The following is a 16893-nucleotide window of genomic DNA, read 5'->3' on the forward strand; positions in this document are numbered from 1 at the left end:
ATAGGAGTGTTAGTGTAATATATAAAAGAATATTTCATATATTTTCATATGACTCTTCACTATTACTATGTTTTAAAACTAGAGATACAACTTGTGCTTATGATTACCATCATCATATCATATGACTTATCAATATTTCAATGACTTTCACAGTATTATAACCTTCATTGATGGTATAAATGATTTTAAAAACAATTTTTTATTCAAGGATCAAACTACAAACTTTTGTCACATAAATATCTACTTGCGTCTATAAAAACTTAAAATGTACTTAAGCAAAAACAATTAAACACAAAATATTAATATATTAGTCTCTAAATTATTTGAAAATTTTTAATTAAGTCCTTGTATATTTTTTTAAGTTTTTAATTAGATCCCTAAATTCTTAAACTTTTTTAATTGAGTTCTTAAACACATTTTCGTTAGAGTCTCCTTAATCCTTAAACTCATTGAAAATTTTCAAATAATTTATAAATTTGGTCACTAGTTTAACTATTAAAGATTATTACTTATTTATTTTACAAAACCCTAATAACAATATGGTAGAAACTAATTAAAAATAATTTATAAATTAAAGGACTTAATTACAAACTTTAAATTAAGAAATTTAGGGTAACTCACCTTTGATTTTAGTTTTATTTTCTAAAAACGTATTTATAAATGCGAAATTACTTCTCACGCCATCGTTTGGGTGAAATTGCAAGACCCTGTCCCTGTGTAGTGTGTAGTCACCAAACAAACATGGCGAAAAAGGCAAAAGGGTCTCACTCTGCTTCTTCTGCCTCTGCATCTTCTTCGTCCGAGTACCCGTTTCTCTTCACTTTCTCTTTCTTTCTCAATCTCCATTCCTTACTCTGTTCTGTTTCATTTTCTCTGTGCTCCCCTATGGAACCCAGAAAAGGAATGGTCAAATAACAGAATAAAGTTTTGATTTTTTGTATATTTTTCAAAAATTTTGCTATGACCATCTGATTTCTCTCATTTGGGTCAATGTGTTTTTCATAAGTTTAGTTACTTGAATTTTTATTGTCACTATACTTTGGATGAATTTTGCTCCCTTTGCTATTCAAAGTGTAGTTATTAAGGGGGTAAATTCCTTTGAAGAAAGAGACAATTGTTATTCTGTCGTCGTTTTTTCTGTTTTGCATTTTTTAAGTGTTTGTATTGTTTCAAATGCTGGGAAACTGAAGTTGGTCGTTTGAGAATACTCTTTATTTCTTTTGATCGAGTTTTGCATCCCCTGAGAGATTGGAATTCAACATTTAATTGTTCAAGAGTTGAGGAAAGAAAGGGTAAATAGATGATAAAAGTTGGGTGGGATTCTGCTTTGATATTTATGTTATGGATTCAGACTTTATACCAGAAACTGAATACAATGATGGCATTTTGAAGTTTTAATGGGTTTATAGGTTTACTCTTCTGGCTTCAGGTGTTTTATTTTTGAGAAGGGCCTGCTGGATTGATAATTACAGATAAATATGTTATTCTGAAATAGTTTCCGTAACTAAATGCTATGTTACAACGGATTTTTCAGCAAACTAGTGCTGAGGATTAAATCAAATGAGGGGACCAAGAGATCAGTGCGGCAAACTAATTCAAGAAAGAAACTTAAAGCAAAGCAAAAGAAGAACAAACAAAAGTTTGATGCTATGAAACCCAGGAAACCTCCTACAGCTTTCTTCTACTTCTTGTACAGCTACTTTTGTTCTCCCTTTTTCTTTATTTATGCTAGTTACATGTAATCTTTTATGAGGTGTTAGCTATTCTTTGTTTCTCATGTGTTAGAATTGTTTGTGGAAAATGTAAACTTTATCAGAATTTAGCTAGTTTCATGTATGTTTTTTCTAGATATCTGCTATACCCATAGCTAGATTTGTATATCTTGAGTTTCTGAAATATTAAGCTCTCTTGAAACTGAATATTAGTAGTTTATCGTTAGAATGAACAAACTATGATTGATGTTATATGTTTACTTTCTTTTGCCATCTGGCTGATCCTTGGAATTTTAATTTACCTTTGGAGGCAATGTCATCTCTAAAGTAGATGAGACTCATTCTATTTAATGTATTTTCACTTTTCAATGTATGCAGGATTTGATAGTAGAATATATTTAGCTCTAGACGAATAATATTGAGGTCATTATTTGATGTTAGCACATATAAAACCTCAAGTCAGTTTTGAATGCATAACCGCATCATGTTCAAGAGTAAAAAAGACCATTTATCTTTAAACATGATTGTTGTGACATTTAAACATGGTTTTCTTGTGATAGTTTCCTTTCCTTGTTTCTATCTTGTTTTATTGTTCTATGTTCAACTTCAATATACTGCTATTTACTTTATAGTTTATATGTAGCACTGCCGCTGAACCTTGCGTAGTGGCCATATTTAACAACCAACTGCTTCTTTCTTATATGGAAAGTCTTATCTTCAAAATTGTTATGTTTACCGGAAGTTCTTTTTCATTCTTAAGGGAGGATTTTCGTAAAGAATTTCAAGAGCAGAATCCAGATGTAAAGTCAATGCGTGATGTATGTGTGGAATCCATTCTATTAGTATTTCTTCTAATTTATTTTATATTTTTAATTGCTCAAGAAGCAAGATTGTTGCACAATTGATCATTTACAAATTTTAAATTTCTCGAAAGCCCATACAACATAAAAGTTAAGCATCAATCTTTAAAATTTGACTGTTGTTTTAAGAATTAGTGAGAAGTCTTTATACTTCTCTTTTTTTGTGAAACTAGCCAGCTCTATCATTATCATTTGCAAATTAATATAATTCTTTTTTGTTTTATTCTACCCTTTGTTCATTCAGATTGGCAAGGCATGTGGAGAGAAGTGGAAAACAATGACTTATGAGGTTAGTTTTCTTTCGTAGCCTCTCCTTTTTTTATTGACTTGAATTTCGTTATTAACTTATTATGATTGTGGTGTTTGATGGCTGAAAACAGAGAGAATTAAGCATGTGAGGAAGTAGAACATTTTCTTCCTTTTAGCATATAGCTATAGCGCAGAAGTATTAGAACTGTTTCCTCTGATTAAAATTCTGGGGTGAACTCAGATTTAATGCAGAATTAGATTAAGATATTGGGTACATGAAATTTAGCTCTGTTCTTCAGTTTTAGAAATGGTATACTGAGAATTTATCACCAAAAAAAATATATGTAATTCTTTAGTTTCTTGCATTGTTAAATGGTCGTGCCACAGCAGAATGGCACTGCATATTTTATGGTAGATAAAATCGATGAAACTTTGGTCTTTAACCAATCTGAATGACATCATGTAATCCATTTAGCTGACCTCATCTGGTGGGATAAAGCTTTGTTTTTGTTGTTGTTGGAAGGTTGAGATAGTGTGAGGTTTTATAGAACCTAGGGCTCCCCAACTACAACTACTTTTTTTGGTGTGTTTCTCCTAAAGTTTTTCTCAGTCCCCATGCTCATTTGCTGATCTTCATTCTAAATCAATATAGAACTAGTCTTTGAAGTTTGTTTCCTGTTTGGTGACTTGGCAAAAAGGAGAATTTAGTTTGCATATAGTTTATTCGTTTAGGTCTGAGCAAAAACAAAAAATCATTTTGGCCGAGTTCTATATTAATGACACTTGTATCTAACAGGAGAAGGTACAATACTATGATATAGCAACAAAAAAACGTGAAGAATTTGATAGCGCAATGGCAGAATTTAACAAGAAAATGGTATGCAATCTGTCATTTTCCTGGCTAATGAGCTGACTCTTATTTTCCCAGTTATGGAATATACAATTTATTTTCTGCTTCTTGGCAGGAAAATGGCGAGTTTGACGAAACTGATGATGAATCAGAGTTTGATGAGTAAAGCCACCCTTATTTTTCTTACTAGGTTGGATCTGTATTAACTGAAACTACTTGGACTAACAGTTGTACATTCAGTTATCATCAGCTTTTTTCTGTCCTTGCTGATACTTATAATTTCTGTGTGTCATATGTTAAATATATTTGTTGTATTTAGATGTTTAATATGGCAATTTGGGTTCTGTCAAAAAAAAAAGAGGCAATTTGGGCATATATATTGAGATATTGAATGCTTAGTAAAACGCTAAGTAGAAAGAGAACATAACTCTAGCACTTCATTGATTCATTTATATGTAACAAGATTTCCTTGTGTCAACCTCGTACCTAGAGATACCTCCAAATTGATTCGGTGTATTTTATTATGCAATAGCTCTGCTGTGTTTCAATGTCGGAGACGAGTGATGTTTAAATTATAGAATTAAAGATGTATTTTATAATATATGTTGTATTATTAATATATATATTTGTTTAAAAAATTATATTTTTAGAAAATATATGATATTGAATTGGATTAAAATGACTCGAAGTATAATTTAAACTTGTTCTTGAAATACATCAAATAAAATTTCTTAAACTCAAATCCATAAAATATAACTTAAGCTTGGGTCGGATTGGCATAATTGCATAAACACTTAATGTATACAGTTTCAATTATAATAATCCTTTCACGCCTTTTTTTTTTCTCTTCGCACAACCTGCGCCAGCCTTATATATATATATAATTGCCCTTTTACAGAAATTAGGTTCTATAATGTAAACAAAAATACCAGCCATGACAGCACATAATGCTTTGTTTAACTCTCCTCTTCAATAGAATGTTTTGTACAATGAAAAATGGCGTTACTATACATTGTCGTATACATCAATTTCTTATACCCAGACATACACATAAATATAAGAAATTGATGTATACTATTTGTGTCATATTATTGTTAATAGTAAATCCATAAATAATAATCACTGCACTGACACATCAATTCTTGTAATACAAAAACTACGGATAATAACAAGCCTAATAACTAGCATTTTTATCTGTTAAAATATTAATTCCTTTGTAGCAAGCAAAACCTTCTAGCACACGAATTTGGCGAAACAATACATAATTTCCCTAAGCATCCGTTTGTTTGCATTTGCATTGAAAGAGAGCGGAAAAAAAGTGAAATGAACTATAAATGATGTAAGATCCAGAGTTTTACACTCTACTTCAATTCAAAACTTTTATTTCAATTCACTTTTATTCCATTTCTTTTCACTCACTGTACCAAACGTACCCTAAACTGACCAACTCCACCCATTCATGAAGCAAAATTCCAATAGGTCACTATTTCTTTTAATTCTTTGACATAGCGGGATCAACATCCACACAGGAACACAAATATTTGGATCAGAGAACAAGTCCAAAATATAAAGGACAAAGAAATATGGAACCTAAAGTTCTTACTATTAAGAAAGGATTCAAATTTTCTTTGCATGTTTTATTCACTACCTACACCTCCTTCATCTGTTTCTTGCAACATAAACTACTGCCTTTGAGTTTCTACTGCATGTGTAGTGGATATCCGAAATGGTGCCTGCAATGAATTAGCAATGCTTCTGACCTCAGCAATCATAGCAACCACATCATTAAGTCTATTAACTGCAGAGCCTACACCCTGTAATTTGGAAACAATGATCAATAACTTGCCACCAGAAAGGTAGAATATTACATAGGTATAGTAAGGTTTATCAGTTTATGAATGCTATAAGAAATTATATTAAGAAGAAATTCAATAACAATCCATACCACGCCAGCAGCCCCAGCAGTTATAGCCATAGGTGCTGTGACAGCGCTTAACCCTGATGAGCACATGACGGGGATCTTAACAGCATGTGATATAGAATATGCTGCTGCTAAAGTTGGTGTTGCCTACAATCACCAGTAATTAGAAATTTGGTAATTTAACGAAGGATTCGTCATAATCAACTATCATTTACCAATGCAACAATCCGTATGAATGTAAAGAAACATTAATTATTAATTGCTTTAAGGGCTGAAAATGTAGTTTCGGTATGAAGTTTGGGGGGACAAAAGCATTAACAAGCTATTTAGAATGCCAAAGTTGTAAATACAGTCAAGCACATCGTACAGAAACGGCCAATAGCATATCAAGATTTGGAGTTGTCACATACAAGAGCGAATGCAGCACATCTCTAATATGTTGATTTACGTTGTGTAATGTCATTGATGCTGTTTTAGCCATTTTTTTGGCACTAACATTCTTCAGCTGAGATTTACATTTTCAAATCTCCAGCAATGAAGATGTAGGCAATAGGAAAAAATTCATAAGTGAATCAAACATATTTTTCTAGTTACCTTCTCAATCAAACCCATAACACCAGATTGTGTAGGATTAGAACATTTTCCTCCCTCAGTTTGAATAATATCTACACCTACTTGCTCCAGTGACTCTGCAAGCTTGACCTGTTATGGATGTAAATTTATTTACATGCACAAATAAACATTGATAGTATCAACATAATTGTGCACTCTGAAATAGTCAAAATGCTGCTTGTAACCTGATCAGGGAGGCTTAGTGTGTGTGGAACAGTAACAGACAAGACTACAGATGGAAGTATCCTCCTTGTCTCCTTTGTTAGACCTAGAATCTGCAAAAAAGGATAGATCATTAAAATAAAAAATAAAGTGCAAGCTTCTATTTGTGTGTTATAGAATGGTAATTAACATTACTTTAGAGTTAGCAAGAGAAATTCAGATGGAACTATTTCTGAGAGACCAGAAAAAGGCCAAACATTGTGACTACACATTCAAAATATTTTATTAACTTGCATACAAAAAAGGAAAAGAATAAGTTGACTAGATACAATATCTTTATAAATGCCTTGCTCTACTAGTTAAGTTGTCCGCTAAATATCTCCAAATACTCTATCTCTATTCTTTACTGATCAATAAATATAATAGTATATCTTTATTATATAGATAACAAAATCTTTTTTTAAAATATATATATTGTGATCTGTATTAGCATCTGACCCTCACAACCCCTTCATTGCTTCTCTACCTTTTCCCTGAAGCACTGACACTAATACACCTACATGTACATGCATATATAGATTATATATAATCTTGTTCCTTAAGTCTTAGTAGCTATCATAATCACTTTGTTTCTTATGAAGCAATCAAACAGGATATTTGTGCTCTGGGTGAAAAGTTTGACTTTTTGTCTAGTTGGAGTTCAAATCAAATTTTCGCTCAAATATGTGGGGTTGACAAACATCACAAATTTGAGATTAATAATGAAATGCACTCTTTACCTTCTCTGGAGTGAAAAATATTCCCTTCTCGTAGAATGAATCATAGTTTCCAATCTCAACCTGTCGATGCCATTAATCATGTTAAGTAAAATCTCACATGGTCCATTTTAATATCTAAATATCTAACTTTTTGGAGTATGAGATAGGCAAGAAGGTCAAACCATTAGTGCTCCTGCTTCAACTGCAGCTGGAAATGTTGCAGGATCTACAGAAGAAACACAAACCTGAAAGAAGGAAGGATCAATCATAAATGGTTGAAGGAGGAAAGGATTAAAAGATTCAAAGCATCAAATTAATCTCCTGAGTATACATTGTTCCATAAGCAAAAAGGAGTTAAGATGCATTGTTCCATAAGCAAATAACGTGGGTAGTTTAGAACATTCTTAATTTGGTCCCTACACATGCAGTGCATTCTTAATTGATATAGGAACCAAATGAAGAAAGCGCTACACATATAGGACCCATATTAAGAATAAGCTAAACATATAGAAACTAAATTAAGAATGTACTATATGTATATGGATCAAATTAAGAATGCACCTCAAGTGAAAATTCAACTTTGGGTTTTTGTTACTTGCTTCAATTGCTTTGATAAATGTCAGAGGTTAGAACAAAGAGACCTACAATCTACAGGAATTTCCAAAAGAACTACCCAAAATTATGATCATAAAGTCTAGCTAACATCGATTCTTCAACAATTAAGGATACATACAAAGTATAGTAATACACATGTTCAAAAGCAACTTTGTAATCCAATGATTATAATAAACTTTATGCTAAGGTAATTTCCAAATACCCTTTGCCCATGTCCACAAACCATATATAATCAGAGTGGCTAAGACATCTATAAGAAAAGTATGAATTTACCGGACAAGAAGTTAAGCCAATGGCCAGCTTTACCAACTCAGGGTCACATGCTATATCCACGTGAGTTGCTCCACCCTGTTAGCATGAAGGATTACAAAACATACTTGACATTAGTATGTTAGTTTATATTGAAATGTGAAATATTTTACAGAGGAAATCATGAGAAGTTACTATCTACAATATGGTCACTGGATTTTTTTTTGAAGAGTTATGCAGAGGCAAGTGTTGTCCACCTGTCCTAACTCCAAACACAAGATCATTCTAAAATTCAAGTGTCAGCACCGACGAGAATAATTCATATGAATAGATTTTGGGTTATCCTATCCATATGTTAGCTATCAGATACAAAACCAATGTTTGTAAGTATGATCTACAAAGCTAAAGAAACAGAAAAAAGTAACAAGAGAGAAGTGAAAAAACCTTGTCAGCAGCAGTGACAACCGAGGCAACATTGTCTTTATTGAAATTCTGCAGGCCTGAGATAATCTTCAAAAGAAGCCAAATGTTTGTTAGTATGCATAAAACAAACATTCCGAAAATTTGCACACAAAAGACTTAATAATGAATGAATTCAACAAAAGAAAAAGAAAAGAAAAAAAGCAATATTCTTTACACCCTCATCAAAATACACACCCCATATTTGAGCAAACTTCCTAGTTCTCATGACTTGTAGAACATGCAATAAAATTGTATATATTTCAATGCAACTCCATGATTAGTGCTAATCTCTCTTCTTTTTTTCAAAATTTTAATTTTTTATGTGATCCCTGAAAACTTTATCATCATCATACGTGCATGCTGAATTGCTGCGCACAAAGATTAGCCTTAACGAACATCAAACAAACCAGCCCAAAGACACCATACACATGGAGAGAAAAAAAGAACTACACCTGGGTGAAGAAAAGCAACAAAACGACAAAATGGAAGAGAAAGTAGTAAATGGATTTTTACTTTAGTTACACTTACCTTGAGAGCTCTTCGCTCGCTGAAATGCTTCAAGACATCTTCTCTGGTGGATGAGAGAATGGCTCTGGTAGTAAAGCATGTTCTTCTTTTCAAGGGTAGAGAACATGGCCTAAAAGTTGCATCAGCACCCAGCAGAGGGTTGAGGTTTGGCTTTAGAGTGGTGTGATGAGAAGAATAAGAAGAAGAAAGTGGTGTGCATGTTAAGGAATGCATGTTTTTGTCTATTGTCTGATGCCGAAGATGTTATCTATGGAAAGCAAGGTTGGAGTGATGAGCAGAACACAACAGATAAGATTGCTGGTTTTGTTTGTAGCTTTAAACTGTCATGTTGGTCAGATATTTTGCATTTTGAGGGTCACTTCTAGCACTGCTGAGGTAATTAAAATTGTGGTGCTGTGTGCAAAAATAATGGCCACTCTCATTGGCACTCCACGAGGCAGCTTAATTGCCTAACTTGGAAAAATGGTACTGTATTCATAATTTCATATTACTATTCCAAGGTAAGAACAGACAAATAAAAGGTGTGATAATGGTATGATCCAGTAATAAGAAAAATAAACTAATAACTTACTCGTTCTTTAAGAGCCAATCCTTTAAACTTGTTTTATATCATACTCAATTTTTATTTTCTCATCAATTAATTATTTCTAAACTAAAAATTAATCTTAATTAAATAAGAAAGAGGTTATATATTAATATGTATTTAGAGGAGAGAAACATTAAAAATAATGATATTTTTTAAAAAATATATAAATTTAAAATAAATTTATTATTATGAACTAAATTAACTACTTGCTAAATTAAATAATTGAGTCTTATCTTTTCCATCCCAAAATAACTGGTGTCTTATGTTTTATATAAACCAAGAAAAATAATAAATAAATGAAAGAGAATAATGATTTACAAAATTAATCTTATATTATCATTTATTCATTTGTAGATTTTGTTGTCCACTATTAATATAATAAGCGATATTAGTGGGAAAAATATAATAAATATTATATTGAAAAACTAAAATGATAAAAGATATTAGTGGGAAAAAATATAACAAATAGTACAATAAAAAATTAAAATAATAATTATTTTGAAATAATATTTTTTTCTTACACAACAATAATGGGACAAAAGTACTATCTGCATTTCTATTTATATGATCCAAAATTTTAAACTTATTTATTCTTTTGTATAACATTCAATTCATATTGTCTCATCATTAATTATTTTTGGATTAAAAATACCCTTAATTAAATAAGAGAGAAGTTACATGCATCTAGAAGAGAGAGAAGAATAATGACAAATAGTAGTTTTGAAAGACAAATGCTAATTAGTACTCTTAAAGTATTGGTTAAAGAATTAAAAAAAATTATTGAAATGCATAAAACTGTCTTGTATTGCTTGTGACTTTTTTTTAGTTTTCCTATAATTTGTATAATAAATATTTTTTTTTAGTTTTATAACCAATCTCATTATGATATTGGTTAGAATTGAAAGATCATTTTTTTAAAAGTATATAAATTTAGAATAAATTTATTGTTGTAAATTAAATTTTAGTGGATTAATTAATTGAGTTTTATAATCTACAGCGTGATAAATTTTAATCGTTGTTATTATAAATTAATTATTTTAAATTTTAAAAACTAACGAACGCTAATCTTTACGAAAATGAAAGAAATGACCAAAATAATTTTTAAAAAAACATAAAATACTAAAACGACGCATTTAAAATTTAATGAAGCAAAATCAAAAGAGCACTAAAACAGACGAAAATGATATTTAGAAAGAAAAAAAAATTGGATTAGCATTCGTGAGTGGCCACGTATACACAAATATATTGTTGTCATGTTAGTGGGATGAAAATGCCTAAATATTGATGGAATAATAATTGATTTTTTCTTACCTACGTCTTTATTTTTTCTCCATCCATTAATTGTATATTAGTTTTGTATCTACCTAATTAAGAAAGCTCCAATGGCTTATCCTCATTATAGATAACAGGAAAGTTATAAAGACTCTAAGCTTAGCTTTTGGAAGATACACATTACTCTAAAATATGTAGGCTTGAGTGTCCAAATTCTTGTTGCTATACCTCCTCCGGTGTGGAACATGGGAGACCACTGTTGAAGGTTCCTCTCATTCCTCTGGAATTCACCATTGAATGATAAATTGATGATCACACTCTCCTAAGACCCTAATGATGAATTCTGGAATCCTATCATTGTAATTTATTTGCATTTGTTTTATGGTTGATGTATATAATGGGAGCTTATGTTTTTAGTTTATTTAAAAAAATTATTTTAATTCTTTATCTTTTAAAAAATTCATTTTAATTATTTATCTCTTAAATTTGGGTCATTATTATCCTTTGAAAGTGATAATTTTCAAATGTTAGGGTATAATTTTAAATTATATGTTAGCTATTCAAAAACATATCTCATTAGTTTCACCTATATAAAAATTATGAAAAACAATTAATCTCTGAACCAAAAAAAAAAATAAACATGATAATCACATGAAAAGTGAGTTTCACATACAACTGAAAGAATAATAAATTTAATATGATTTTTTTTTCAATTGCTCCATAGGACTCAATTTTCACACAATTGTTCCTATGTTTATAACCCTTTTTGTATGAAAGTATTTGGATTTCATAGTTTTTCATGTGGATAAAATGAGATAAATTTTACATCTTAAATTAATAAATAAATAATTCAAAAGTGAAACTTTAAAATAAAAAATGACGTCAAAAGGACAATAATGACCCAAACTTAAAAAATAAAGAACTAAAATAAATTTAATAAAATATAAAGGAATAAAAATATATTTTAACCTTTTTCTATATCTTTATTTATGTGGAGTTAACCTGAGTTATTTTTAACCTATACCTTCTTACAAATTTTGGAAGGTCTCTATACCAAGATTGAGTTGGGTTGAAATTTCTAACCTAATAACAAAACGGATTTAACTTAATTAAGAGTATTTTTTAAACGAGTTAAGGGTGGTTTTTATTAGGTTGAATAAATCCATTTTAACACAGTAAAATACTCCCTTCACACCCAAATATAAGAAAAATAAAATTAACTTGCAACTAATAAAAAAAATAGTTAATATCATTTAATTTTGTAGTATAAAAAAAGTTAATTTGTTTTTTTTAAATACCCTTAACATTGATTGCATACTACCAAAAAAGATTATTAAAAACAAAATTCTAATTAAATCAAGGGTATATTAAATATGAGAGAATTAATTAAAATTTATTTATAATTTAGTCTAACACATTAAATTTTTTTTGTTTATATTTCAATTCGAAATATATGATCATTCACTTATTTGAATTTATGCATAATACTCTAATTTATAAATTTATTTAATGTTATGTTTCGCATATAGAAAGTTTGAGAAATTGAAATTCATCTCACATTTTCTTTTTATCATGGCTAAATTCACCCCTAAGTTAATAAAAATAAATATCACGCATCAACACTTACTTAAATCCTAAACTTTTAAATATCCGATTAAACTTCTTTAAATTCATGCACTATCTTTTGTAAAAACACTAAAACAGAGTCAATTTCAACTTGGTGATCTGATGGCTGAGAATTCTTGACCTTAGAGCTTATTTGATTTCATGTTTAAAACTATATATCAAATTTGAGTCTAGAACTAGTCACACTTAATTATGACTTTGACTAACATATTATCATGTTAATATAATTAATGAAGCAAATTTGAGTCTAAACACACTTAAATGATGTTTCTTGGATGGTGTCAACAGTAACTAAATCCTTTTGGGTTGAAGGAATTGGCCAACGACACGACTTTGTCATTTCAACGGCGTTTCCATCTAGAATGATAGTATTACATAGATTTGCTTACTTCAAAGCGAGGAATTTATTTTCAAAAATTCAGGATTAGTTATTTTATTATAAAAAATGTTAGTATTAAGTAAAAATATTTTTATTTAAAGATAAAAATTATATTATTTATGATTTTTAAACTTTCCTAATAAATATTTTTTTTAGTTTCTTAACTAATATCTTAAGAATACTAATTAACAAAACTCTTATCATTAATACCAATTTTGCCCAGAACATAAGCCTTAGATCGATCTTAACACGACGAGTACGAGGAACATCAATGCAAAATCATGAATCTCAATATTTGTCTGATTTGATTAGCCATATTTGACTGATTTGATTATCCTACTCTGTCATTAAGTATATGTGTTTTTACCAATAATAAGATTTTACAACTTAATTAATCTGTGTCACATCAATTATAATATATATTATAGTTAAAATTAAAAACAATAATGACGAAGAAGACGTGTAGTTAAATTTTTCCTTTAATTAACACCAACTGTCAAACAAGCACTGTAGCTACAGGAAAGGAAGGTAATACTCGAACACGCCAAGGAGACGTTTAACTCATCACAATTGCACTCTAACACAAGAAACTAGACGCGGAGAAAACTTAGAAATGTAGAAATTATTAAACCTAGTTATTATTATACAGAACCAAGAGTATTCCAACTCAAACATTTAACTATAGGAAAATTATATTAGAAGCGTGTAAAGTAAACCCACATTATATCTTCACCAAGCAATTCAGTCAAAAAAAAAAAAATCTTCATCAAGCAGTGAAAACTGTAAAAAAAATAAAAAGAATTACTTGTCTCTTAAGTTTGGAATTTAGAAAGCACTGGATTACTTTGTCCGCAATATCATTATCAACATTAACCCACCAACAGCGATCAATTTTCTTACGTTACACCTCACATTTCTGTTCCATCCACGCAAGCGATCGAGTTCGAATCAATTTCAGTTGTTGAAAAGTTTTAGGCTTACGTACGTACGTTTCATATGGAAGAGTTATATTGAATAAAATTAATAAAAAGAACAAATTTAAATAACACAAAAAACAAAAATCTTAAAATTTGAAAAGAGTTGAGAAGAGTGCTTAATGGTTTTTAAGGATTATGCATGAATCTGACACAATCCTCTTCATTTCCGTTATAGACATTAAAAATACACACACAGCTGGAAAGTTGATTACAGGCTCAAGAAGGGAGGAAAAATGAATTACACGAAAGGGTTGCTTGTGTGCGAATTCAAAAGCGGCATCCACACATGAGGTAGAAAAAGCAAGCAGTGAGAACGAGGAAAATGGCTTCAAAGAGAGAGAGAATCTTGAAAGCGACGTGGTTGAAGAAGGAAACAGGGAAAGAAGAAAGGCTCTTCCACTTGAATATTGCAGCGCCCAGGTATTTCCACCTCTGCGACTCTCTCTTCAGCCTCTTGGAGAACCATGATGATCTCTTGTTCTTTTCAACCATGTCCCTAATGATATTCAAGTTGCGATTTTGCTTTGTGGGTTTTTCTTGGAGTAACGAGGAGAGAAATGGGTCGCGGTTATATTGGAACTTAGTGCTTTTCTTGGTGCCCACGGTGAGAAGAAAGAGTGGAATGGAATGCGTATTTATATGTGGAATTATGAAGTGAATGAGGACATGGTTTGGTCGTGTTTGGTGGTTTGAATTTAATTGAGGAGTGTGAAATTGTGGGAGTGGAATCAAAAATTCAGAACTGCTCCTCCGCGTTTGGATTATTGGGTCACGTACATCATGGTGGGGCCCGCGTTGAGTCCAGCGTGGGTTCTGGCTTGGGGGTGTCAAATGAAACGTAACGTAATAGTGCCAAGTGGGGACTGTGTGTATCTTTGCATCTTCTTAAAATAAAAGGAAAAAACTCTTTTGACGGCCAAAATTAATATTAAAAGATAGAGAAAAAAATATTAATAGATAAAATAATGTGATACAAAAATAAAGATGAAAAGAAATCAAGGATGTTGACCAGGTATTTAATATTTAGGAATGTCAAAAAAATCAGGATTCAAAATGAAAGTTAAATGATCTTTTTATATTTTTGCTGAGAGTGGTTTGGTTGTATTTAAATGGAGAGTAAGAGAAAGGAATTTTAAAAAACATTGTGTGAATTCTATGCCTTTTTTCCTCTACTTTAATTCAATTTTTTTTTTTAAAAGAATCATTTATTTCTCTTCCACAAAATCAAACTAACATTATACTTACTTCTTTTCTCATCAAATATGATTTTTAAACATCCTAAATATTATTCAACACTAGATGAGAAAGATAAAAGAGAAAAATATAACTATTATAAATAATTTGGTATGATAGAAAATGAAAAGTATAAATAGAGTGTTTTAAAAAATGTTTAATAGAGTGCTTTAAAAACTTATGAGCAATTATGAAAAGGAAGAGAGAATAAATATAACAATTTTCAATTTACTGAAATTAGACAGCGAACTAAAAAAATTATCTGTACATATGGATCATACATTATGCATATTAAAATATGTTTGGATGTTTATAGTTTGTTAAAAAAAATAATAACGAATCTGATGATATAATTTCAGTTCTGGTTTGTTTAGTTATGTTTAATTGATGTTATTATTTTAATAAAAATTTGGCTTAATTGTAAAAAGAGTTTTTTATTTTACTAAATTGGTTGTCTTATTTTTTTAATTTATTATCAGAGTTTTGTTTTCAAAATTCATGATCATTAACTTATTTTTGCATATCATATTCTGGATGCTCAAATTGGATTCGTGTTATTATTCTAAGAATTAGAGATTTTTGGTAATATAAAAGTTAGGAATTTTAGGTGGATGAAATTTAGGTTTTGTAATTATTTCTGAAATAATTATTAGTTATCTAATTATTAATGAGAATAAATTGGAAATCATGTAAATAATAAATTAATTTAATTAATAATGATATTTTTTAAATATATAAATATCTCTTAAATGGTTAATTACATGTAAACACGTTTAATTTTTCCTATGAGGACTTACCTAATAAATTTAAAGAAAAACTTCGATAATAAATTAAAAAATAATACAAGTAAAATGAAAAAATATATATATAAGAGTACATTTTTTGTCATTAAGCATGAAAATTTTATAAGTAAAAGTTGTTTTACTTACATAAGGTGATTATTACAGTGGACCACTTTAACATATGGTCCATATTGGAGCATGATTTTAACTCCTAGGATTAATCTTGCAACAGTGATTCTCCTACGCTAGATTTTTGTAAATCTCCATATTGGTGCGACGCTCCCAGAATCGGCGGATTTCAGAACTTCAGAGTTCAAATGCGAGGAATTCGGAAGGAGGCGAAGCTTGTTGAAGACGAAGCGAGAGTTCTCAGGTTTGTTGTTGGCTTATCGTAGTTGTTCTCGTCGCTGCTCTCTCGGTGGTTTCGTTGGTGAGAAGTAGCGGGGAAGTGTTTGAGTGGCTGGCGAAGCTTGTCAAAGATGAAGCGATAGTCAAAGTCTGTTTGAAGAGGTGACGACGATGCCGGTTGAAACTAGGGTTTTGGGATTTGGGGAAGAAGATGGCGACAACGAACAGTGACCGCAAAGATTGTTGGGGGAAAGTTGCGGATCCAGTGTAAACTGTCTCACAGTAATAAATAAATCCAACGATTCAAAATTATTGTTCATAATCAACCACTTATCAAAGTCATCCCTGTAAAATTAGCCTGAAATAAGAATATAATTTGGATGCATCAGAGTTTGAAGTTTACTCAAGGTGGAAATTTGTATATATGACTTTTGTTGGCTAGAAATTACTTGATATTATATTATTTTTTATTTTTTTTAGGTTCTTGAGATCAAATTATTAATTGATGCAATAGGATGGTTATCTTTTGATAACTTTCTTCCCTACATCAAAATTATATAAAAGGGAATTAAAACATATTTAAGAACATGAATATATGCTTGATGGTTTTTTAATATAAAATTATATATTTATAAATTTATGTAAAATAAAAAAACTTAACCACGTATAAATATTAGTAATAGATTAATCTATAACTATTAATAACAAAAAT

At 30.1% G+C, this 16893-nt stretch overlaps 3 protein-coding genes across 3 annotated transcripts; 1 reads left to right on the top strand and 2 right to left on the bottom strand.

Annotated features, from left to right (window-relative positions):
• Positions 1-682: 682 nt before the first annotated feature.
• On the top strand, positions 683-4028 carry LOC100305607 (HMG-box domain-containing DNA-binding protein). The gene is made up of 6 exons (NM_001250910.2): positions 683-803; positions 1535-1690; positions 2473-2530; positions 2817-2861; positions 3618-3698; positions 3787-4028. The coding sequence occupies exons 1-6, from the start codon at positions 742-744 to the stop codon at positions 3835-3837; spliced, it is 453 nt and encodes a 150-aa protein (NP_001237839.2). The 5' UTR covers positions 683-741; the 3' UTR covers positions 3838-4028.
• A 995-nt stretch (positions 4029-5023) lies between these two features.
• On the bottom strand, positions 5024-9328 carry LOC100790943 (uncharacterized). Its single transcript, NM_001255596.2, is given in 9 exon segments — positions 5024-5485; positions 5617-5739; positions 6187-6294; positions 6390-6479; positions 7146-7205; positions 7307-7369; positions 8013-8087; positions 8433-8498; positions 8979-9328. Coding segments are annotated over 9 exon segments (930 nt in total). The 5' UTR covers positions 9192-9328; the 3' UTR covers positions 5024-5353.
• Positions 9329-13934: 4606 nt separating this feature from the next.
• Positions 13935-14481, bottom strand: LOC113001635 (uncharacterized). The gene has a single exon (XM_026128458.2). It carries the CDS (start codon positions 14308-14310, stop codon positions 14086-14088), a length of 225 nt encoding a protein of 74 aa, XP_025984243.1. The 5' UTR covers positions 14311-14481; the 3' UTR covers positions 13935-14085.
• Between the last annotated feature and the right edge of the window lie 2412 nt (positions 14482-16893).

The sequence above is a fragment of the Glycine max genome, chromosome 5, assembly GCF_000004515.6.
Source record: "Glycine max cultivar Williams 82 chromosome 5, Glycine_max_v4.0, whole genome shotgun sequence".
Classification (NCBI taxonomy): domain Eukaryota; kingdom Viridiplantae; phylum Streptophyta; class Magnoliopsida; order Fabales; family Fabaceae; genus Glycine; species Glycine max.